The sequence below is a fragment of the Onychostruthus taczanowskii genome, unplaced genomic scaffold, assembly GCF_017590055.1.
Source record: "Onychostruthus taczanowskii isolate IOZ18803 unplaced genomic scaffold, ASM1759005v1 scaffold23, whole genome shotgun sequence".
Classification (NCBI taxonomy): Eukaryota; Metazoa; Chordata; class Aves; order Passeriformes; family Passeridae; genus Onychostruthus; species Onychostruthus taczanowskii.
The window spans coordinates 5,927,211-5,950,320 of record NW_024499573.1 but is presented as its reverse complement, the minus strand read 5'-3'; the positions used below and the strand labels follow the sequence as shown (position 1 = coordinate 5,950,320).

At 35.9% G+C, this 23,110-nt stretch overlaps 1 protein-coding gene across 2 annotated transcripts in view; it reads left to right on the top strand.

Moving 5' to 3' along the window:
- Positions 1 to 1,842: 1,842 nt before the first annotated feature.
- Positions 1,843 to 23,110, top strand: part of CERK (ceramide kinase) — a 33,367-nt gene continuing 12,099 nt past the window's right edge. The window contains exons 1-8 of one of the 2 annotated variants that reach the window (XM_041405380.1): positions 1,844 to 2,001; positions 3,217 to 3,339; positions 5,456 to 5,581; positions 6,097 to 6,160; positions 10,289 to 10,434; positions 19,102 to 19,176; positions 20,643 to 20,795; positions 21,596 to 21,701. In XM_041405380.1, coding sequence (XP_041261314.1) covers positions 1,977 to 2,001; positions 3,217 to 3,339; positions 5,456 to 5,581; positions 6,097 to 6,160; positions 10,289 to 10,434; positions 19,102 to 19,176; positions 20,643 to 20,795; positions 21,596 to 21,701 — 818 coding nt within the window. In that variant the 5' untranslated portion in view covers positions 1,844 to 1,976. Of the gene's footprint in view, positions 2,002 to 3,216; positions 3,340 to 5,455; positions 5,582 to 6,096; positions 6,161 to 10,288; positions 10,435 to 19,101; positions 19,177 to 20,642; positions 20,796 to 21,595; positions 21,702 to 23,110 lie in introns of both variants that reach the window. The other variant, XM_041405381.1, reaches the window with a different exon arrangement.

The following is a 23,110-nucleotide window of genomic DNA, read 5'->3' as shown; positions in this document are numbered from 1 at the left end:
AAATGTTATTTAGAGCACTGTCATTTAAATGTTGATCTAAATGTAGTTTCTAAGTTTTACAGCATGTTTTTGAGGAGTAGCAAAATAAATTACCATTTAAGTGCAGTCTTCATAGATGCAACAAGCTTTCTTTCATATTTTGACATATGGGTCAGTGGCAGAGCCAATAGAAAAATAAGTAAAAGCAGTTTTGGGAAAGAAAGATTAAAGAATGTACTTCCTTTCCTTTATTGTTCCATCTCTGTTCTGTATTTCTTTTTCCTTGGATAAATGTGTAGGTTAATCATATTGGCAGATCTTGTCTCTGTTAGGAAGACCAAATGACTGTTACTGTCCAGTACTAGATAAGTCTTACATGTGTGTATGTACAGTAAGTACATACAGTATCAGACATCTTAGAGTTTATCTCTGCTCCTGGATCTTTATAACCACATTATGTGACTACTGCACTTCCCTGTCATGCCTTGAGCATAGTAAATGCAATTATTATAGGCTGTGAAATTTGGTTTTAAGTTGAAACATTGAAAGACAGCCAGATTCCTAAATGACCTCAGAGTAAAGTTTGAAGGCTGCATTTCTTTTGAATCATGCTAAAAAATTCAGGGAAGGTAAAATTACTAAACGAGTGTAAATCATGTCAAATACCAAAACCCCTTGAGTAAGTAGTCCACAAATTGTCAATACATGTGATAATATGTAAAGACTCTTTTGACTAAACCAGTTAAATAGGATGGGAAAAAATAATAAAAGTGGATTAGTGATAAATGAATTGCAGTCATCACTGTGAAGACGTCAGGGGAGCTTTTCACTCATTTTACATTTCTCACCACTTCCATTGTATTGCTGCAAGATAGTGAGGAAAATGAAATGTAGAATAAACCCCAGTAACAGTGGTATCATTGTCTGTATTTTAATGTGTCGAATATCTTGGTATCACTCCCTTTGTATATGTGAAAGAAGCAAGTTTATTATAATTCTTATATAAGAGATTATTTACATAAGATTGTATTATTGTAATAATATAAATCTTTTTTACAGGTGTACGCGTACAGAGAGTACTTGCTTGTACTTAAATACAAAGCATGCATTTTAAGTTTCACTTTTTTGAGATGAAGTAACAACAGAACAGTGTTGAAATCAGTAATGAAGATGAGACAAAAGTCTTCAATTTGACAGGAGTTAAGAAGTCTGAGATGATGTTTAGGAGCTATAAGAGAAAAGAGAATGAGGTTGAAGGAAATTATTTCATAGTCTGAGAACAAGAGGCCTTTAATTCTTAAAAAAGAGTAGTTTTGAAGCTGATATGAGGAAAATATTTCACAGTACATAAACGTAACATATAGAATTCTCTTAAGAGATACTAAACTTTAAAAGCTTAGTGGGATTTAAAATCTTAAGAATTCATATGAATGCCTTTCTTTCATAAGCCAGATACTTACTTGAGAATAACAAATAGCCTTTGTAGTCTGTGTTCTAGATTTAGTTGCACATTCTTTGAAATAGCTTGTGCTATTCACTGTCAAGTATCTGGACTAGGCCTCAGAGAAGGGGCAGTTTAATTACTCTGAAATAATGTTACTGTATTTTGTTGCTTCATGCAAAAATATTTTTATACATGAAATACCTTATTTTCTGAGAAATCATAGGCATTTAAAATACTGTTTTGGGTAGTTGGTAGGTGGCCATGGATTATGTGAGTTATTATGTGGATTATTTTTGACTAAAGACAAAAGAAAATTGAAAATATTCAGAAAATTTCTAGTTATGCTCTTGGTTGTGCTTATTGAGCAACTGCTCTAATCATATGTCTGTATCATATTAGGTATAGAAATAATCATTCAGGTGATGTTTGAAGATTCTAACATGTAAGATCTTGTGTTCATACAGAAAACTGTTTTGTACCAATCTCCGAGATCATTGCTGTAGAAGAAACTGAGTTTAACAAGAAACAGCGTAACATTGGCAGGTGGCAAAAAATGGCGAAGCTACATGCTTTCACAGGTGAGGCAAATAAGTCTCTGGATGCTTGTGCTTGTTATTCTGTGAGGGTAGTTTAAGGCAGACTCAAAAGGAATTGTCAAAGTTTTGGGGTTTTTTTTAACAGAAATGATGTGTTTAAAAAAATTCCACATCCAAAAAACAAAACAAAAGAAACCCCCAAACCAAACAAAAACAAGCAAACAAAAACCACCAAAAAAATAACCCAAAAAAGACCCCCCCAAAATTTTTTTTACAAAATCCCCACCAAAATCTCAAACTGAAATAAACCCAAGCAAAAGTCCCATGAAAAACAAACAAAAGGAGCCCTACCAAAAATCTCTTGGTTTATATTTAAAGACCCTTATTTGGAAAATAAAACTCTTCCTTTAAGATCATGTGCTGTGTTTAGTTATTTTTTTAATGAAGTTCAGACTAATGTCTGGGTGTTCACCCTAATGTCTTTTTGCTGCTGAATGACTCTGCTGCAGGACACTTTCTTTCTACTTCTTGACTAGAAAATTGAGAGAGGGTGAAAGAATGAGTCCTAAATGCTTTTAAATTACCCCTAACCATCAGAATGTATGCATGAAAGTTACTTTGTTTTATTGACTGCATTCTTAAAACAAAGTGCCAGAAATAAGTGTCTGACTTTGGAAAAGAGCGGTGACTTCTGTGCTAAAAAGATGTCATGCCAAAATTTTATGTTGTATTTTCCTCACATTTAGTCCTCCAGTAAGAATGATTTGAGATACTGTATATGAAGTGTAAATGTAAGGTCTTAATCCATAAGAAAGCAAAATCATTTTTTTCTCAAATTTTAGCTTTATAGAATGAAATTCACTCTGTTGGTTACATTAGAGTTGATGGCAGTGTGGCTTATCTTCTTGAGCTTGTGGCTTTTTGTGTAGATACTGCAGACTTTATTACAGACAACATGTAAGTTCAGTGAACTTCTGAACAAGTATGTCTGTAAAAAGTTGATGAGACATGGTTTCTTTAAAAAGTCTTTGTTTGGGTGTCTGCTTGTTAGCAAGTGTTTTCGTTTATGTTTTATTTGGACTCTCTACAAATGTGCTGGTCATACTCTGAATGGGTTTGTCATTTGCAGAAGTGTGTAGTGGAGGTTAATTACAGGTCAGTATTTTGGAGATCTTTCTGAAATGCGTTTTTCGTTTCACAGAACCATCTCATTATGGTTTTTATTTTGTTTGGTGTTTTCTTTTAAAATTTAAATAGTGCATTATGTGAAGAAATCCCGAAATCACCGCTGGCGGTGCAGTGATGCGACGTTCTGGTGTGTTGATGAGCACTTATGTAATCAGTGGACACAGGCACTGAAGGAATTACTTGAAATGCAGAGTAAGTTTGAATAAACTGTGAACATCTGCACCATCATTTTTTAGGCTTGTACATCAATCAGTGTTATTTTGATATATCTGCTTTTTTGAACTCTTAAGAGCAGCTTATGCTCAAAAATTGAGGGAGCCAAGAGTTGAAGTATTTCCTTATCACTACTTTATCTTACATATTCACTAAGTTGTACTGAGTGCTTTAATCAGTGAGGACTGTTGGTGTCATATAATTTTGCTCAGATATAAATTATTTTCACAAAATAAAGACACATTGGAAGCTTAGCAGAGGCTTTAAATGACTGTAGCTTTGGAAGAAGTAATGGACAGATGTAAACTCGGTGATTTAAGGTACTCTAGATATGAGGTCAAGGACTGTAGCAATTGGAAGATTTATGGGTGTGTTTCACCTTTCCAGACTCTGTCATCAGGAAAATGTGTCTAATGTAGTAAGAGTTCACATTAGTAATTTCTGAGACTCTTGGACATCTACTTCATGGGAGGTTACAAGTAATTTTGAAGGAGTTATTCCTGAAAGAGATAACCTTGATAGATGTCAGGAAGCAGCAGGAGCAGAGAAACTGACAGAAAGGACGTCAGGGGTGATTGTAGCAGAGGCAGTGCCTTGCTGAACAGGGTCCCACTGTATCTGAGCAGGGAGGGCAGAGCAGGGCTGGGGATAGAAACAAGTCAAATTTACAGCCCAGGTGAGACAAAGTAATTTGGTCTATCCAGGGAGACCAGAGTGGGGCAGGTGGAGCTGGAGATGGGACTAGGGATGAGCTCCCGACAGTGTACGTCTGAGGCCCATCTGAGATACAGAGCTGGAGAAGGGATTGGATACAAGTACACCTACAGTAGGACTTAAGCAAATACTTAAGGCTTACAGAGTAAAAGTTAGTATTTTAGAAAAACTGTTCTGAACAAGCAATGGAAGCGTTATTAAAGTTTTTGTTTTGTATACATTACACAGAGTACATCTGTCTTTTTCAAAAAATGGGGTTTGTGCATCCATTCAGTACACCTGTGAGAAATGTGACCTGAGCAGTCAATTCATTTGAATGCAGTTGTTCATTTTATTGGTAACAAATTCCTTCAGGAAAGGGAATATGTTCTCAGATGGGCAGAAGAGTGCTCTGAGTGTACAGCAAATTTAAACCACTCAGTCTCTCTAGCTTGGATGGATTTGTTGTAAAAGTGTGCTGATGTAATAATCTGGTATTTTCTCCTTTTAAACTAATAATCTAGAATGTCTTTTCAGGAAATGCAGATGTTAACATTTTTGTCTGCTCCATAAAAAGGGATATCTTCTAGGTGCAGCAAGCATTACTTTTTTGTATCTCTGTTAATACAGCGGTGTAATAATTGTTCTAATTGACACTACTAGTCTAAATCCATAATTGTTTGGACAAATTTGAGATAGTAATATCAAAGGTGCTTTTGGAGGGGGGGAAGGGTTAACACTTTAGGGCAGCTAACACTGTAAGACAAGCACTTACTCTGCATCATGTAGTTTTGTGAGGCATTCTTAGTGTGACTTGATCACAGAAAGGAAATAGATTTTAACCATCTTATTAAAAAAAGAAGTTTAAATTTATTTAAAAGTATTTTTATGTATGCTTCACTTAGAAGTGGCTTTGTTGTTGCTGCCCTTTTCATCTTCTATGCCCATAATACTCATGCAATTAGAGTAACTTAATAAAGTGTTGGGTTTTTTTTCCCTCCATTCCCCAGTTGGAGCCTGCTTTGTTCTGTTTCCAGGTCACATCTCTCAGTAACCATTTTGGAAATATACCTTTCATGGGGGCGCTGGCACTGTGCCAGGGTCAATCCATGGCACTTGTGTAGTGGGAATGTACTGCAAGAATGACAAGTAAGAATGTGAGATAGGGAGTCAAGAGAAATGATTCTGAATTTCATCTGCTGTCTTATTAACAATTTATTCAATACTGTTGATACAAGTATAATAAAGAGAGCAGATGAAGCAGGCTTTTATAGCTCTTTGTTAAAGAGTTACAATTCTATTACGCTGTTTGCTTTGTTGTTAATAGGTTTAGGTTTGTATGGCTTGATGAGTGTTTTAGTTTGTGTACAAAAGCAGTGCACTATGGTTTTCCTTACTGCAGAGTCTAGACCAAAGCAGCTGCTTGTGTATATTAATCCCTATGGAGGAAAAAGACAAGGCAAGAGGATTTATGAACAGAAAGTTGCTCCACTCTTCAGTCTGGCTTCCATATCAACTGATGTTGTTAGTGAGTAATGAGTGCTTTAATTTCTTGACAAACACAGTATGAACTCTTCAAAACAATCCTGAGTAGCTGAAGTTCTTTCTGTTAGTTACCTTTTCTCACTAAGGAAATGAAAGAAAATGGTAGAGAATGTTTTCTAAATAAACATAGGTAGCCAGATAAATGGCAACCTTCTATCAGCTTCCTGCTTACTAAAATAAAACTTCTTGTGCTCCTGAGCTATTTGAGCTCTAAATAAAAGATTCTGCATTTCTTCTCTTTTTCAGTTTCACTGTTAAAACTAATTGATCATTTGCACAATTTTTACTGAAATACTTTTTCTATATGTACCGTGTATGTCTCCTTTAACTCTTTCCCTTACAAAAATCTTTTGAGACACATCTTATGAAGAGGCTGTTTTACAGTCACATTGGTAATAGAATCATGGTTATTAATTATTTTATTTTTATAATTCTATATTGTATATAGCTTTATAGTAGTTTTTAATAATAAATTTTAATGTGTTTATTTCTTCACAGTAACTGAGCATGCTAACCATGCTAAGGACAACTTATTTGAAGTTAATATTTATAAATATGATGGGTAAGTAACTTTACTTGCCTTTTTTAATTGTTTTTGAGCCAGTAATTATGTAATTGGTCTGTTCCTGTCTGTAATTTAAAAGGGTAGCCTTCATTACCAATACATTTTTTGCAACAGCTGAAAGTCCTGGGGCATGTTTCTTTTTGTAAGAGATCCACATTTAGGAGGATAAAAAGAAAAGTAAACTCTTTCAGTAAGCTTGTTCAGCACAATATATTCGAGCATAGTATAACAATGTTTGCATGAGATTTGTGTTCAAAAGATGAATGTTAGATTAATTCTGCTCAGTTGAGCATTCTGTTGTAGCTCAAAAGCTACCCAGAAGTGTTTTGTGGTCTTGCAGTTCAGAACGCTGCACCAGTAGCATTCAGCCTGTGTTTAAACACGCGGACTGTTCAGAAATATTTGAGGTGGTTCCACTTGCCGTATATGACTGTTCAATAGTGGCTACATTGTGGCTACATTTATTTGCATTTCTTCTGTTACTGCTTTAAAAGAAGACCTGACTGAATGGTGATCTTACATTCCATTATTAAATCTGCTGTAGGAGCAGAATATTTTAATAAAAATGCTAGTAATTTCTGTTTCCAGTTCATGACATGAAACAAGTTACATATCTGAAAAAACATGAAAATGTATGCAGATAAGCTCTCATAACTGTAGTATTTTAGAATTGTATTTTGTGGTAGTTGACAGGTACATTTAAACTGGTAAGTTGCAAAAAGAAAAGACATTGAGTCTTCTCAGAGTACTTTTGCTGTGGTACTTTGCTATATACATTGTCTGTGTTGAGTAAGGGCATGATGTTGGGAAATGGTGTTAGTAAGAAATTACATTCATAGACTGAGTTCCCAGACTTGACCTTCTTTAAAATGACTTGCCTTCAAATAAACAGTTTTGTCTATAACTGTGGATTTTCTTAATTTTTCAGAAGTTCAAGGAAGGGAAACATTGATCCTAGAAAGACCTAGTTAGTTGTTATTTTTCCTTTTCGTTTGATCTGTGATTTGAAATAAGGGTTCTGATGGTTGGTGAAATTTCAATGCAGTGCAGAAAGGGAGGAAAATGAGCCCATGTCCACTCCTAGCAAATTGTTTTTTACAGCAAGTGGCAGTGACCAATTGTGGTAGTATCTGAAGTGTTTTTGGCAGAGTCAAAATCTCATATTGTAGATTTTTTTTTCTTTTTTTTTTTCTTTTTTTGTTTGTTGGTTGGTTTGTTTTGGTTTGTTTTGGTGTTTTTTTGGGTTTTTTTTTTTTTTGGTCTCTAATATTCCAAGATGACCAATACGTCAGAGAACTGCATCTTTTTAGACTCTTGGGATTCTTCTGTTCCTGGGCTGGGCCTGAATGGCAGTTTGCTTGGGATCTGCAGCCTGTCTTTCCAAGCCTAACTTTTGTCCATCATGTACAACTCTTTTTCTGTGGTCAACAGTGGTGTTAGGAAGGACTTCCTGAATTAAGACTGCTTTTTAAATAACAGATTAAGTAGTTATTTGGAAAATTTTAAAAATGGTTGGACCACATAAATCTGTGTTTCTTCACGTTTGACTTTCCTCACATACAGTAAAAGGTTCTTTGGATTTCTGCATCTAATTGATGTTCGACTGTCCCTGTAGACTGGTTCTGATGTGTGGCTTTCCCTTCATTCAGTGATGAATTTCTTCATTTCATCTCCAGATTCCCTATTCAGCAAAGCCATACATGGAATTCTGCAAGTAGATACAGGATTCTTAACGATAATTGCTTTACTTCTTCTCAAACGTTTTACTTTAGACAGCTGATTTAAATAGCTTATATGGGTTTCCTGTTTGTTCTTCCTATTTTACGTTATAGGAATAAGGTATTCCTATTTTGCCTTATAGGAATTTCTAACAGTGAATGTAGTCACCTAATAGCTTAGTGATAGAACAGCTTTTCTTTAAGCACAGTGACTTGAAATACTCATTTGGTTACAGCGTAGCAGGGGTTTGTACATCACTGTGCAGAACAATCAGAACATGTTGTAATATCATGCAGGTAATAGCTATGTTTGGAAGAAGTGACACATATCACTGTGCTTTCTTATGCATATGTCTATTCCACGAGCCTTAGTAAAATTGTTTCTTTGATTGGGGTTTTTTGAGTTCATAGAATGGTTGAGATTAGAAGGAACTGTAATTCTTCAAAAACTCAATTTACTTGTGGATTAGCTTCTGAAGTCCTCTAGCAGATGTTGTTTGCTGTTGTCATCTATCTAAAAAGTTAAATGCTGTCCCTCTAGTAAAATAAAGCCAATGAGGAACAATCACTCTAAGATGCTTCTTTCAGACATTATTCACCAGGGGCCTTCACATGTGCAGTATATGTCTGACTTGTACATTGGTCTTCTGATATTTGCTGTGAATTTGGTTGTGCTGTTATTACATATGTGAAGCTTTTATCGTATTTACCTTTGATAGGTGTAGAGATTCCTGTAACTGTCCCCTCTGAGTCTGGATGTACTGTTTGTTATAGATCATCAAAGGGCTGGAGCACCTCCTGTGAAGACAGGTTGGGAGAGCTGAGCTTGTTCAGCCTGAAGAAGGGAATGCTCCAGGGAGACTTTAGAGCACGTTTTAGTACCTCAAGGGGACTTAAAAGGAGGCTGGAGAGATGTGTTTTACAAGGGCATATAACAACAGGACAAGGGGGAACAGTTTTAAACTGAATGAGGGAAAGTTTAGATTAGGTTTAAGGAAGAAACTCCCTGCTGTGAAAGTGGAGAGGCACTGGAACAGACTTCATAGAGAAGTCATGGATTCCCCATCCCTGGAAGTGTTAAAGGCCAGGCTGGTTGGAGCTTTGAGCAAACCAGTACTGTGAAAACACTGACCTTGAACTGACATGGAAACTTTGGTTTCTTTAGCCCATTTTTTTGAGTCTGCAGAGAAAGATAAGGCTAAAATTCAGGAACAGTGTAGTTAAACTATTGAAAGAGAAAAACATTACAAAAATTGAAAACAAATATGCTTTTATTATTTCTGTCTCAGTCTCCTAGGTCTTAACTTAGAATTGGAGAGTTCACGTTTTTAAGACTGTCCTCACTATTCATGGAAAAAAATTACTGTTTTTTTCAATCTTTCCATCTGCTGAAAATGCAATAATAACTAAATTTAAATAATCTGTACTTAAAAATTAGATTAATTTGTCTTGTGAAATAAATGCTAATTCTTCAATATCTGTTGCTGATAATGTGGAAGAGTATTAGTTTGAGTTGGAAATTATTGCTATAGGTAACAGTACACTTTCCTAGACTTGTGTGCTAGGAACTACATATGTAACTGTGGATTTCTCATGTGTTCTTTTAAAGTGTATTTGAATTAGTTTGTTTAGTTAAAGAATGTTTATGCTTGCTGAGTACATTTGATGGTTGTTCATAAAATGTGTTCTGTTGTAAAAGTCTTTTTACTTCCTAGTATTTGCTGGGCTGTGGACTCTGCCGAGCTCTAACATATTCACTATCTGTGCAGCTGCTGTACCAGCTCTGACCTGAATTAAGTTTGTGAAACAAAGTTTTGCATCTGGTAACATTTAGAACTCTGTCTTGTTATGAATGGTTATGTAGATATAAATGATTTCTGCCAGTTTCATGGGATCTGAGCATGTTCAAAAGAAGCAGGCATGCACTTCTCTGGATTTTGGCTTTCATCTACTGTTCATATTCCTGTTAAATAGTGTAAAATACACTTCTGCCTGAAGTGGCAAATGTTAACTTTTCCCTTTTTAGTAAAGGTGCCCTATTTCCATTCTGTGTACTTCAAAAGCTGTTTGTACAGTCCCGTTCAGTGTTTTAGTTGTATAGTGAATTTCCACTAATATTTGTTTGTCTGCACACAGTAGTAGAGGATAAAGATGTTTGCAGGTTGCATTCCAACATTTTTCCTAATGTTACAGGTATGTCTAGGTGCATTTGCAGTTTTGTAGCTTGATTTTTTTTTTTCCTGCTTTTTGTTAATTGCCTAGTTAGCTGTGGGCTACTATATCCTGTAAAAATGAAGGAAGACAATAGAACAACTATTTTTGGTGTGCCCAGTGCATGCCCTAGTAGAACACTTGCCGTGTTGTTTATTGACTGTTAGTGTGCATTCTAATTTGTGTTTCCTGGCAGTGTTGTTTGTGTTGGTGGGGACGGCATGTTCAGTGAAGTGATGCATGGTCTCATTGGAAGAATGCAGAAGGACTCTGGCATAGACCAAAATAATCCCAAAGCATCGTTAGTCCAGTGCAATATAAGGATTGGCATAATTCCTGCTGGTAAGAAAGGGCTGACTTTCAGTTTAATTTATTCATTCATTCTTGAAATTTTTTCCTTATTCATAACTTGATGAATTTAGGCCTAAGTGTAAGATCTGAGCAATGATATTCTATCAAGACACCTAACTAAAGCTGTTTGTATCCATATAACATTTTTGATCACATGCAATTTTACTTAGGAAGAATATTTTGTAAAGGAAAGCTTAATGTATAACTTCAGAATTTAATAACTATTTTTTCTTTTGTGTCTTACTGTATGGTAATATAAGATGTTGACAATAATAACCTTCTAAATGCATTAAGGAGTGGAATTTACTAAACAGAAATTTACCGGATAAATATTTTTCCAGTTCCAAATCCACTAACTTAGTTAGAATTATAATGAGAACTTTCTGCTGGTCTGGCAAACTCCAAACAAATGCTAAGATTACTGGACTCTCTTTTCTTACATTTTTTCTTGCAGCAAGTACAGGGCATCTACAACATTTCAGGCACTTTTTTTCAGGAAGTCCTGACTGCTGTCATTTGAGAGAACTCATTCTTCAAACTGGGGTCTTTCTTGATATGATTGTTGTCATTATTATTGGGCATAAAGGCATTCTTTGGATCAGTCTAACTGTTTTCAGTCTGGTGTCCCAGCTGTTATCTCATTCTGCCTATTTGGTCCTTGAAGATTCCTTCAAAAGCAGATTAACAAATTTGCTTTCTCTTACAGGACTGAATTAACTGTTGTAACTCTTTAACAGAATCAGTAATTTTGAGGTCTCTCTAGGAATACAGGGGGGCAGTCCAGTATCCTTTCTATGCTGTTTGCTTTTCTTGTCTGATGCCTGAGCTTTGAATTAAAGAACTGGGCATGAAATAAACATTGTGAGCTTCTGGTTAGACTTAAAATAAAGGCTTCTGAGAAAATTTAGTTCAGGTTGTAAAACTGTACCAAGTGAAGTACAACGTTTGTACTCTCAAACTATAGGTGACTAATTTTATATTCGTTTCATCTTTATGAAAAATGTATCCAGACTCAAACATTCTGATTTGTTGCTTTCAAGAAGCTTAATCTTTTCTGCTTGTAGTATAATAAATGTTTGGTATCTAAAAGTTACAATGTGAATATACCCTGTTGGTTTTTCACCTTCGTATTATATTTAAGTATATTCTGATTTTATTTGTTAAAGCTTTGTACTAAAGTCGGTATGTATAATGAACTTCACAAGAATAGAACTCAAAAGTGTTCTTCTTCTCCTCCTTTTTCTTACTTAGGCAAATTTCTTGAACTAAAGGTTTTTTGCTTTCATGACTGGTTTCAGAAGATTTTGCCTACTGATGATATGTGACCATAAGAAGATAGAATTGAAAAACCAGAACCTCAATATTAAGAGCTATTTCTTTGTCCTCAGGAGAGATTAACCTTGCTTTTTCAGCATTATCTTAATGCATTTTGTCATTGGGTGCATTGCTTTTGCACCCATAAAGTATGATCGTCATTGACATTTTAATTTTGTTAGCATGTATCAAGTCACTTCTCTTACATATTTTAATGTTGTGTTTATTGTGTTTTGTCCACGGTATGCTTTTGCTATTTGAATGTATACTGTTTGTTAGCATGTATCAAGTCACTTCTCTTACATATTTTAATGTTGTGTTTGTGTTTTGTCCACGGTATGCTTTTGTTATTTGAATGTATACTATATGTTCTATTCCTAGAACTGACATGAGGTACAGTCTTTGTAATCAGTGCTGTAGTTCTAATATTTTCTCAAAGTCATTATTCATATCCCTCAAAATTTTTTATAATGATGTGTAAGGAAGCTGGCCTTCAAGTTCTGTTAATTAGGTGTTTGGAAATAGAGAGGATAATATATATCTTGATCTGTTTGTCTGTTGTATGGTATTTAAAATCATCCATGACTGTATATATGGGAAAGTACTTATTTATTGAAAAAGGTAGTCAAGTCACTGAACAAATCTTGACACATCTAGTCATTACAAATTGAGTATGAAATAGCATAACCCTCCCTTAAGGCAGCAAGATTTGGGGTTTTGTTCTGGTTTGTATTTTTCCAGCCCCTGGTGAAGCTGTTCTCTATTCATCTTTGCTTGATATAATTGACCCCAACAGATACTCTAGCTCTATCACTAGTGCAAGAAGTCTGTTCCAAAAATAAGTGAAATTCTTAAGACCTTTTTTAAAAAAAAAAACAAAAACAACGAAACAAATAGTCCTGAAATACAAGACAAAAGTAATAATGAAATACTAATAATACATCTAAAAAACTTCATCCACTGTGTTCTACTTCTTTATAACCAACCTTTTTTTAAAATATCCTAGGAACTCATTAATAGATATTGAAAACAAAGACTACTTATAGTTTAGAGCTGAAGATCTAAAGCTCTGGATGTCTTCTGATACATAAGATGGTTTGCTCGGTGATGACAGGAGCCTGGGTTATGGTGACAGTGGATCAGTGTTTTCACCTTGTGTATCACTTAGTTCCTGATATCATTGTATTAAGAGAAATGTGGTAGGTTGTATTTTGTGGTTGTGATTAAACAGTTTCTGTATTCAAACAAGCACTAAATTCAGCAGATAGTCTTTGCTCAGAGACTGACAGTTTAATTGTACAAAGGTTCAAAATTACAAATGAAAGAGATTTAATGCTAAAACACTCATGTAAATGACTGTGTTTCAGTGACAAGCTTTATTTCATAGCAGAATTCCATTGTGCAGGCTCTTTTTTTTAATATTGAATACTATTTGTACATCATGATTCTGACTTTCTGGAGCAATTCCCTGCTTGGCTCTTTTTTTTTTCCTTGAACAGTTGTGTCAGTTTCCCAACAGCCTCTTTCCTTAGTTATCTTATTGTTGAAAAATATAATTTATTCTTACGCATTATGGAACATTTTTATTAAAAAATTTGTGGTTTTGTTGACCCAGATAAAAGACTTCTACTCAAATGGCAGTTTTAACTTCTGAATTTCTCTTAGTTGCAGCCATTCTTCAAATCTGCTAGTGGAAATTGAATGTTTGCCATTGTAAATGGATTTGCTGTTAAGAGTTCGTAGAAGCAGTACTCTATTTCTGAAAACCTCTGTTTAGTTATTTTTTCCTCTAGGCCTTCAAAGCTAGTTATTTCTTATTAGCCTTAAAAGCACTTTCAGCCATGTGGTCTCACTGCATTCAGACTAGTAATATGTGTCCATAGAATGATTCCTGATATAGCTTGGACACTGAGGTTTCATCCACATGTTTTAGTATTAAAATTGCACCCTCTGGAGTAAGCCAAATAATTTGCTGTTCTTATTACATAGAATAGAATGCAGTTCCTGGCATAGAATAGGAGAGCAAAGCTGTCAACTGCTGTTCTTTTTTTAGATTAAAATAACTTAATAGATTAAATATTCTTAATGATCTTAGCAGATAGGAAAAAACAATCCCACTTCACTCTGTGTTGTTGTACTGTGTTGTACTGCATTCATTGCAAAAATCAAGTCTGCAACCCACTGTGGGGGAAAAATCTAAGCCCTTGGGACTACTGAATAAAGTATAGACAGAAGTTAATAGCTATATTGATTTTAGGCTTCTAGTGTATCCAGATAGCTGTGTTCTGGTGGTCAGCTCTGTAATGTTTAGGACTGAAGGATGTAGTATGATTATCATCAGAATGTTGATGTGTCACTGTAAAAGTTAAGAATGCCAAAGACAGTACAGGCTTCCTGTATGAATGTAATACAGGAAGAAGATGGAGGACTCATTCACAAACTTAAGAAACATCGAGTGTGTGACTGGACTCATAGCACTGCCATTTAGAGTGTAAAAATTATCTTTCAAATGTGTTAAAGCATAGCAATAAAAGCTATATTTCTTGTTTGATTACTCCAAGTGATCTGTTCTCAGCCTTCTCAGCTGCAAAGCTTGTAATGTTTAATGATCTTTGCCATTTAGTTAGCATCTCATTTCAAAGTTCACTATATTCACTTTGAAATCTGAAGTACATGTTTTATGCTCCTCCTTCAGTACTTTAAATCCATTAAACTTCTTGAAATGACAATCTTAGGGCTAAATACTGCATTTAATATAGTGGGCCTGCCATGGAGACAAGTCAATATTACTTACTCCTGTGATGTTAATTTCATCTCTAAAATCTGCCATTATTAGATTAAACCTTTTTTGTTGTCTTGTGTTGCTGAGCTTATGCTGAAGTAATTATCTACCAAAAAAATCCTATTCCAAATTCTTTCTGAACTGTTTCTATTTAAGCCAGTCTGTTGTTCTGCAGATGAAACTTGACTTGGTTTCTGTATGTGTAAAGGAAGATACACAAAACTTTGAGTAGGTACATGGGTGTAAGCCCAGACCCTTTGTCTCTCCCTGTGGCAGTAGCTTCTCCCCTTACTTTTGAATCTGCCAGCTCCTTCTCATTTAGGAAGCACTTCCCAGAAACATAGTTTTGTAGAATTTTTCAAAATATTAAATGCTGTTTGATCCAAAAACATGGAGTTACTCCGTCTTTAGGGTAGCTTACCTGACAGTTCATCTGTGTGATGACTGCATGGATTATGGATTCACAAAAACTCTGCACAAATATGAGACCCCCCACTGAAGTTGCTATTCTACCTTTTTTCACTACAAATACTGTTCTTATACTGATTTGTCTGAGGATTCTGTAGGTGCCATGGAAGCATCTGCCTCTGTCAAGAGTATCTCACATAGAGCAATTCTCATGAGCTCTAAAAGTATTTCTATTTCTTTATTAAATTCACTGCTTTCCATAGGATCAACATCTAACTGACTAGCTTCTGTCACCTGCTTAGTTTCATACTTCAGTTGCTTTTAATTTGTTTAGTTTTCCATCAATAAAAGCACAAAAATAAATATTTGTACCCCACACCATGTGTGTGTTCTAGTTTAAGAAACCTTAGTTGTAAGCTAGTAGTCTAATCATGATTCAGATTATTAAGTCTAGCACTTTGGCTGTCTGTTGTTGGTCCACCAATCAATGGCATGAACTCTTCCATTCAACCAGCAAATTATCTGATTTTTGCTTAACCACTTTGGTGGTTCTGTTACCAATTTAAACTTGCGAAGTGGTGTCTGAGTGTACCTGTCTGCATGACTTGTCTACTCACAAATATCTAGCAATGTTCACATGCAAATGGGAAATATGGTGATCTAGCTGTACTTCCTTCAGTGTAATGCAGTCCCTCACTTTGCTTTTTTTAATTTTGCTTTAACAAAGCTCACTTATGCAGAGTACGTGCTCATTCCTACTTCAATAAATATCTTGATCATTATTCCTTGTGACTGATTAATTAAAAAGAAGGATTTCCTTAATTTTTATATCATAAATGTATTTATATAAAAGATTGCATTTTTCATACTTGCAGAGGAAAAGAATGTAGAAGAACTTGCCTGTATAACAACCATGTGGCTGTATGAGACCTCCTAATAAAAAACAGACTTTGGGGAAAATGAGTGATGTATGGTAAAGATTCAAAGTAATTATACCTACTTTGTCAAAGACAAGATCTGTGCCTTCTACATATTTCATGTTTTCAGTGAGTTCTTAATAGCAAAATATCTGTGTTGAAAGCTTTCTTTAGCTGGGAGAATTCAGACATTCAGTATCTGCCTGTGGTACGGTGCCACCATCGTTGAAATGTACTGGCTCTATGCAAGATGATTGTAGTGCTAGAGTAGGACTTGGAGGACAAGCAGAATAATCTTCAGCACTGGTGGTTGGTGGCATTTTAGATAAAGGAATAAATATCCTTAAGGTGAGTTTCAGTTTGAAACTGACGCTCAAATTTTCGTGCTTACATTTGGTGTCTGCAAGTGAGATGGGCATCTGTACTTACAGCAGGGTTGTCTGGTCAATAGGATCAGCAGAGCCTGTTGATCTTCTGTTGCATCTGCTTGTCACATGCAGATGTCCTGCTTCCCAAGGCCTTCCACTGAGGTCTGTGTGTGAGTACCTTGACTCAAGCTGAAGCTGCCATCAGCTATTCCTGACAACATGTCCTTGACCAGAGCAGAAGCTTTGGCATATTGTCTGCAGTGTAATGTGCACACATATAGCTGTGTGTGTCTTAACCTGAAGCTTAATCATTGCTTTGCCTGCTGATTTTCTTCTCTACTAACAAACCAATGCAATAATTAGTTTCTATACTGAATATGCTTCTGTCCCTTTTTTAAAGTGAATTAGGACCCAGCTACTTTCTTCACATTTGCATGTAGTTCTCTGCAACCCATAAAAACCTCTTTTTATGTTCGTTCACTCAGGCTGTTGCCCTTAAAAATCCCCAAAGAAAATCTGGCAGAATATGTGTATAATTTTTCTGTTGGTTTAGCCAGAGTGTACAATACCCACCACTTAAAATTAGTCAAGAGTCATGCTCTATGGGAAGCTTCTTGCCCAAACTGAGTGCTCTGGCAGTCCTAAGATATTAATCATGAGATATTATTCAAGCTATATTTACATTCTAATCCTGCTTTTCGTATTAGACTTATACAGATGAAATAACCCAGATTTTGGTGGGTTTGTGTGTCCATCTGTTCAGAATGTTGTGTCAGCAGTTGTAGATTCCTCATCTAGTGAAGATCGACCTAAAGATCTAGAAGTCTTGTTTGGTTAAGTATTCAAAAGAATTCAAACCTTTAGTCATCATGAACATTTTTGTGACCTTTAAACAAGTGCTGTTAGGTTCATGCTTGGTGTAGTGTTACGGCAAGTTACATTCATATGTGTGGAATGCCATAGTGGTTACATCTGTGTAAATAGGTCACTGGTTTTGTTGTTCCATACTACCAGCTCCAAGAGGAAAAAAACAACAGTATTTTGCTGGTTGGTATGTCTCCCATTTTAGAATCTCCAAAATAATTTCAGACTTTAGTTGTAATTTTAGCCCTTCCTTACTAGTTAATGAATAGAAATGTAAATAAGATCTGTGTAATTGCCAAACAGATGAATCAGGTTTTAATTGAATAGGAAGATCACAGGGAGGTGAGCGTCTGGTTGAAAAGTAGCTTGCATGAATTCCCCTCTTCTCTCATCTGTAGTGTAAAACCACTTGGAAGCTCTGTTTGCGTCAAGACAAAGGTAATTGAGGTAATTGTAGGAGCAAATGCACACAGATGTGGAAGAAATGTTGGATGAAGTGTTAGGCTTGTACATTCAGCAATAGAAATTTAGGTCAGATATCTCAGTGATTGTTTGTTTTTCTTTTCTAAAGTAGTCTGAATTTTCTGTTCATGAGCACAGGAGACAGTCTGAAACTTGGCAGTAAAGTATAGCTTCAGCTTTAGAAGTCCACTTAAGATCTTTTATAGAACTTTAAATGTGACATGAGATTATCATCTGTGTACCTCATCTGTTGTGATACTGAGGGAAATTGGAGTCCTCTGTCCTGCAATGACATATGCTTGTAATGGTACCCTGGCACTGTCTTGAGCCTCAGCCTTGTAGTGAGAGGTCTGTTTAGTCACACTGTTTCTTTTGTCCTGCAGTTATGTTATATTCTCTTTAACTAGCTCCTGGAGCTGCTGCTTGTTCACTGTGATAGATTGCTGCATAACATTTACTTGGTAAAAGCTTCTGTCCTGCCATTCACAGGCAGGGGAAGTGGTGCCAATCTTCTGAAAAGAAAAGGATTTTCTTTGCTCCCATTATTAATTGCTAATGCCCTGACTATTTCCAAAATGAAAAAGAACTAAAAGTGGTTTTTAAATAATGGTTGCTCATTCCTCCATTATTAGTTTTTATTTCAATTTGATATGGCCTCAGAAATCAAGTACACTGTATTTGAGCTGCTCCACCTAATGTACTGGTAGGAAATCTGAGAACATGTATGTGGACAAAGTTTATATTTTCAGACATCTACCTTTGACTTTGAAGGAATTCAGTTTCATGGAAGGGATGGGAGAAACTAAGATAAATTGGGAGTTAGATGCTGCAACAAATACAGTTCTGTATGTCTGGATCTGAGTTCCAAGTCCCTGCTGCAGAGCAGAAACCAGATCCCTATGCTAGGCTCTTGTTTTCTATAGGAAACAGGGGGGGTTGTCTATTTCTAAACAGCATATAAGTGAAACTTAAAGCTTCCCCGCTTTCTTCTTGTAGGTATTTTGCAGCAAGTCTGTAAAGGTACATCTCTGTCCATTTTGTTACCCTATCTAGAAACTAATTCCTGAAAGCAAGTATTTTTACTCATTTTCAAATAGAACAGAGTAGAAGTATCTGGTGTAAGATGACATCCTGAAATTTAGATCAGTACCACAAAAAACAGCAGACCAGTCAATTTCTCTTCTTTTCATGAGATGTCAATGAGCAAGAAATCCTAAACAGAGAAGAATCAATGTATGCCTGCCTCATTTGATTTAAAAGCTATAATGTAATAGTGAGATTTTCTGTGTAAATTAACTTACTTCCCTTCATAACTGCTACATATTTATTGCTTATATTTTGAATTTTTTGTACTCTATATAGAGAGCAGGGGGGATGTTATAGTTTAAATAATAAAAATAATAATATTGTATTCCTGTATTTACTTTGTTCCATAAAATAGAAAGGATCAAACCAAAGGAACATAATGCTTTTATTTGGAGGACTGTGCCACTAATACTTGTTTTGCAAAGATCAAATTGATGTCTAGTTTTTTATTTTTCAGGATCAACAGATTGCATATGCTATTCAACTGTTGGCATTTCTGATCCAGTAACTTCAGCTCTTCATATTATTGTAGGTGAGTGGTTGCAGTTCGCTGTGTTGTTACAAAAATGATGGAAGTAGCCCAAAATACTGTTTTCATTTAGTTCTTTCTTTATGTCTGTGAAATATAATTTGAACATAATGGCTGAGTTGAAATACAAAGTTTTTTTCTGGGACTTAAGTCTCTGATTTGAAATACAGGAGGTTAAAACTAATTGCTTTCTCTACAGTAATTCATTGTTTTCAAGGGATCATAATATTCCAAAAATGTTGTTCTAAAGTTTTCATTAATGTCATTCTTTTGAAAGTAGTAAAATGCAATAAACATCAGTTGTTGGGCTATATCTCTATATATATGTATATCTATCTTAGAGAAAGCTTTGAGGAATGCATGTACACTTGAATGGTACTATTTTGTGGCAGTTGTCCAATTTTCCTGGGCAATTCAATATTCCCTTGCCAAGTTAGAGTCATGATACCTTCTGGTATCATTACTGAGTAACAGCTGCAGTTTTAGGATCTGGTGTTGCAAAGATTTACACATGTGCTTCTCTTAATCTATGGTTTACTCTACTCAGCATCTGTGTAGTTAAAGCCTTTGGACTAGGATTGGAAAGATGTGGCTCTGCTATATCATAGTATTGTAGCTGTTTTGTTAAGTCCCAGAATCACAGAATGGGTCAGGTTGGAAGGCACAACAGTGGATCATCTGGTCCAACCTGCCTGTGAAACAGAAAAAACTCCAAACACCAAAATACCAAACAAAGCAAAAAACCCAACCCTACAACTCCCACCATCATTCCAAAGTTTGCATGAGGAGGACATCAGAGAAGTGGTGTCTTCTTAGGGATTTCCAGGACTTGACTGGATAAGCCCTGAGTAACCTGATGTGACCTCATAGCTGAACCTAGTCTGAGTGGAAGGTTTGATGAGAAAGCTCTAAAGGCTCCTTCCAGCTTGAATTATCTTCTGATAGTATGACACAGAGGTTTAAGTAGTACCCAGGAGATGTACAAGAGATACGGCATCAATCTGCTTAGGGAGAGGGGCTGCCAAGCATTGACACAGGGTGCCAGTACTTAGAAGGCATGTAGATGTGGCATTTGGGGACATGATTTAATAGTGGCCTTGAGAGTGCTGGGTTAATATTTGGACTTGATGATCCCAAAGGCCTTTTCCAATCTAAATAGTTCTTCAACTCTGTCCCCTCCTACTGCCACAGGGTGAAGGACTGTACATTCTTCATTACATGTTTTTAGCATACTGAGCCCTTTCTTCTTAGTGTTTAATACTTTTAAAGTATGAAATTAAATTGGTATTAAAAATTATGTTTCCTTTTCTTTATGTGTAAGAAGTATATGCATTTATGACATATATATTAACATAAATGCAATATGTATTTTTTATTTTTAATGACTTTGCAGTGTTAAAGTTACTATGATGCTTGCAGCTGCAAATGAAATAAAGCTTGACAGACCCTTACACTTCTAATCTTCGTAGGTGACTGTCAGCCTCTGGATGTCTCTTCTGTACATCACAACAACACATTTTTGAAATACTCTGTGTCATTGCTGGGTTATGGTTTTTATGGAGATATATTAAAAGATAGTGAGAAGAAGCGGTGGATGGGTCCAATGAGATATGACTACTCAGGTAATTTTTTTAATTACTACATTATTTTGTCAGCATGTAAGCATATTGGAGTAGTTGGTTTATTCTCTCCAAACCAATCTTCTTCCAAGCTTGTAAACAGCAGAAACAGACTGACCCTGATTTTAAACTCCTTGTAGTACCACATATATTGGATTACATTATATAAAGCTCTGTAACTTTAGGGTTAACATCGAGAGTGGGCTCAGTAAAGTTGTGTTGAGTATGTGCCACCTATTGAAAATGGCCTAAAAAGTAATAACTTCTCTGTCCTAATCATTTTGACTTTCTTTTTAGTCACTTAAAGAGAGAGATAGGCACTCCTCCATCTTGAACATTCAGTTGGTGGAATGAATTGTTAATTTTGCCCTTCTATAGAGAGATGAGTGATTTAGTCTTGTTACCTAATATTTGGATGTCTTATGCTAGTGGAAAGTATCCTTTTCATTGCTTGATTTATCTTGTGTTAGGGAAAGAAGGTACATGAGGAGTATTATAGTGCAGGCAAATTTTAAGATTCAGCAGTGATATATAACAAATTTTTTAGTTGGTTTTTAAAGCTGTCAAGTGAAATAATGGCATTTCTGACAAATGTTAAAACATTGCAGTGGTGTTGTGGTATTTCCTTGTTCCTTACAGTCTAAAACATTGTAAGAAAAGGATTTCTGAGCTTGAGGAGGGCTACTATTGTTTTGCAGTCCTTAGAGAAGGAAAGAGATGAAAAATCAAGTAATGTATGCAGAGATGTTTGCCATGTGGATTTATAATGACTTAATGCTGCATAATGCCTTTTTTTTATGTAGGCTTCAAGACTTTTCTTTCTCATCACTATTATGAAGGAACAATTGCTTATCAACCAGCAAAACGCACACACGGATCTCCACGAGATAAAGAGAGCTGCAGAACGGGGTAGGCTAATGTTTATCTCTGGATATTTGGTGTGAACTGTTTAAAAAGGCCTGTACATAAACAGAGGTTACAGAACTGTTGGTTTTAATGTCAAAACACTTACTCTAAAAGAGGTAAGCTTGTAAAAACAATTATTGACTCATTAAAAAGAACACCTCATTTTATCAGATCATTAAACAAAAATCTAATAAAATTTTGTTAGCTGGTTCTCCTCCTCCCTCAGTTTTAAGTGAAGCAAAATATAACAGCACAGGACCAAGTTACAAGATGCTGAGGATACTATGCTGTGTTCCTTCAAGAAATCCAAAATCTTGATGCCTTGTAGCGTCTACAAATGGAAATAATAATTCAGAAATTCTCAAGTGTTCACATCCTAACTACATCTAGAAATTTTGGTGGTTGTTTTAGTGCCATAACAACAGCTGGCATGGCTTTTCCTGAGGACGGGTCCTCTCGGGAGTCAGCCTATTTAGCCTGTTTGTTTGTATACTACTATGGTGCTGTATGAATTCTGTGTGATATTCTTTCTTCACTTGTTTCTTTGGTCAGGGGCCTGCCTTAATCTCCTAGTGCTCCTTCCTTTCACCTGCTTGAAGTTATGCACTAGTATTTATTATTTCTCTTCATATATGGATTTAGCTATCAGATAAAGTACTTGTCACAGCACCAAACGGCACAACAGGATACAGAGAAGCCACAAACTTTGTCCAGAAATAATGAGACTGCTGTGCTAGTGCTGTGACACGCTAGAGATCAGACTCCAGTATCAGCTGGAGCAGCTTTCCTGACCCATCAGGTGCCCTGATGCAGGGGAGGCTCCAGAGGGAGAGAGCTGTCATCCAGGTCTCAGGAATGGAGTAAGGAATGCCTGGTGCCTCACAGGGGATTTTTTACTTCCTGATAACTGCTGGAAGGGCAGTAGGGCCAGGCACAAGAAATTTAGGAGAATCCTAGAGTAATGAGATTGATCATGCAGGTGATTGACAGGCTGGCTAGAACAACTGCTCTGCTGGTCTTGTTACAGAAGATAAAAAGTGGTGGTGTGATGGTTGAGGGCAGTTTTGGCAGTGGTGACTGTGAGATTATAGAGTTCTAACTTCTGAGAGAAGTAAATGAGACAAAAAGTAGAATTGCAGCCTTGGGCTTTAGTTTGGTTTATTTGGGTGTCTTGGCAAGATTCCATGGGAGACTGTCCTGGAGTACAAAGAGGCACAGGAGAGTTAGTTGGTACTTCCTCAAAGTTCAAGAATAATCCATTCTGATACTCAGGAACTTGAATAACCAGGATAGAAAAGCAGTTTGGATAAGCAAGGTGCTGAGTAGTAAACACAAGGTGAAAGTGGTATGGGTTACTTTGGGAGAGCACTAAAGACATTGCTTAAACATGCAGGAATGAAATTGGGAAAGCC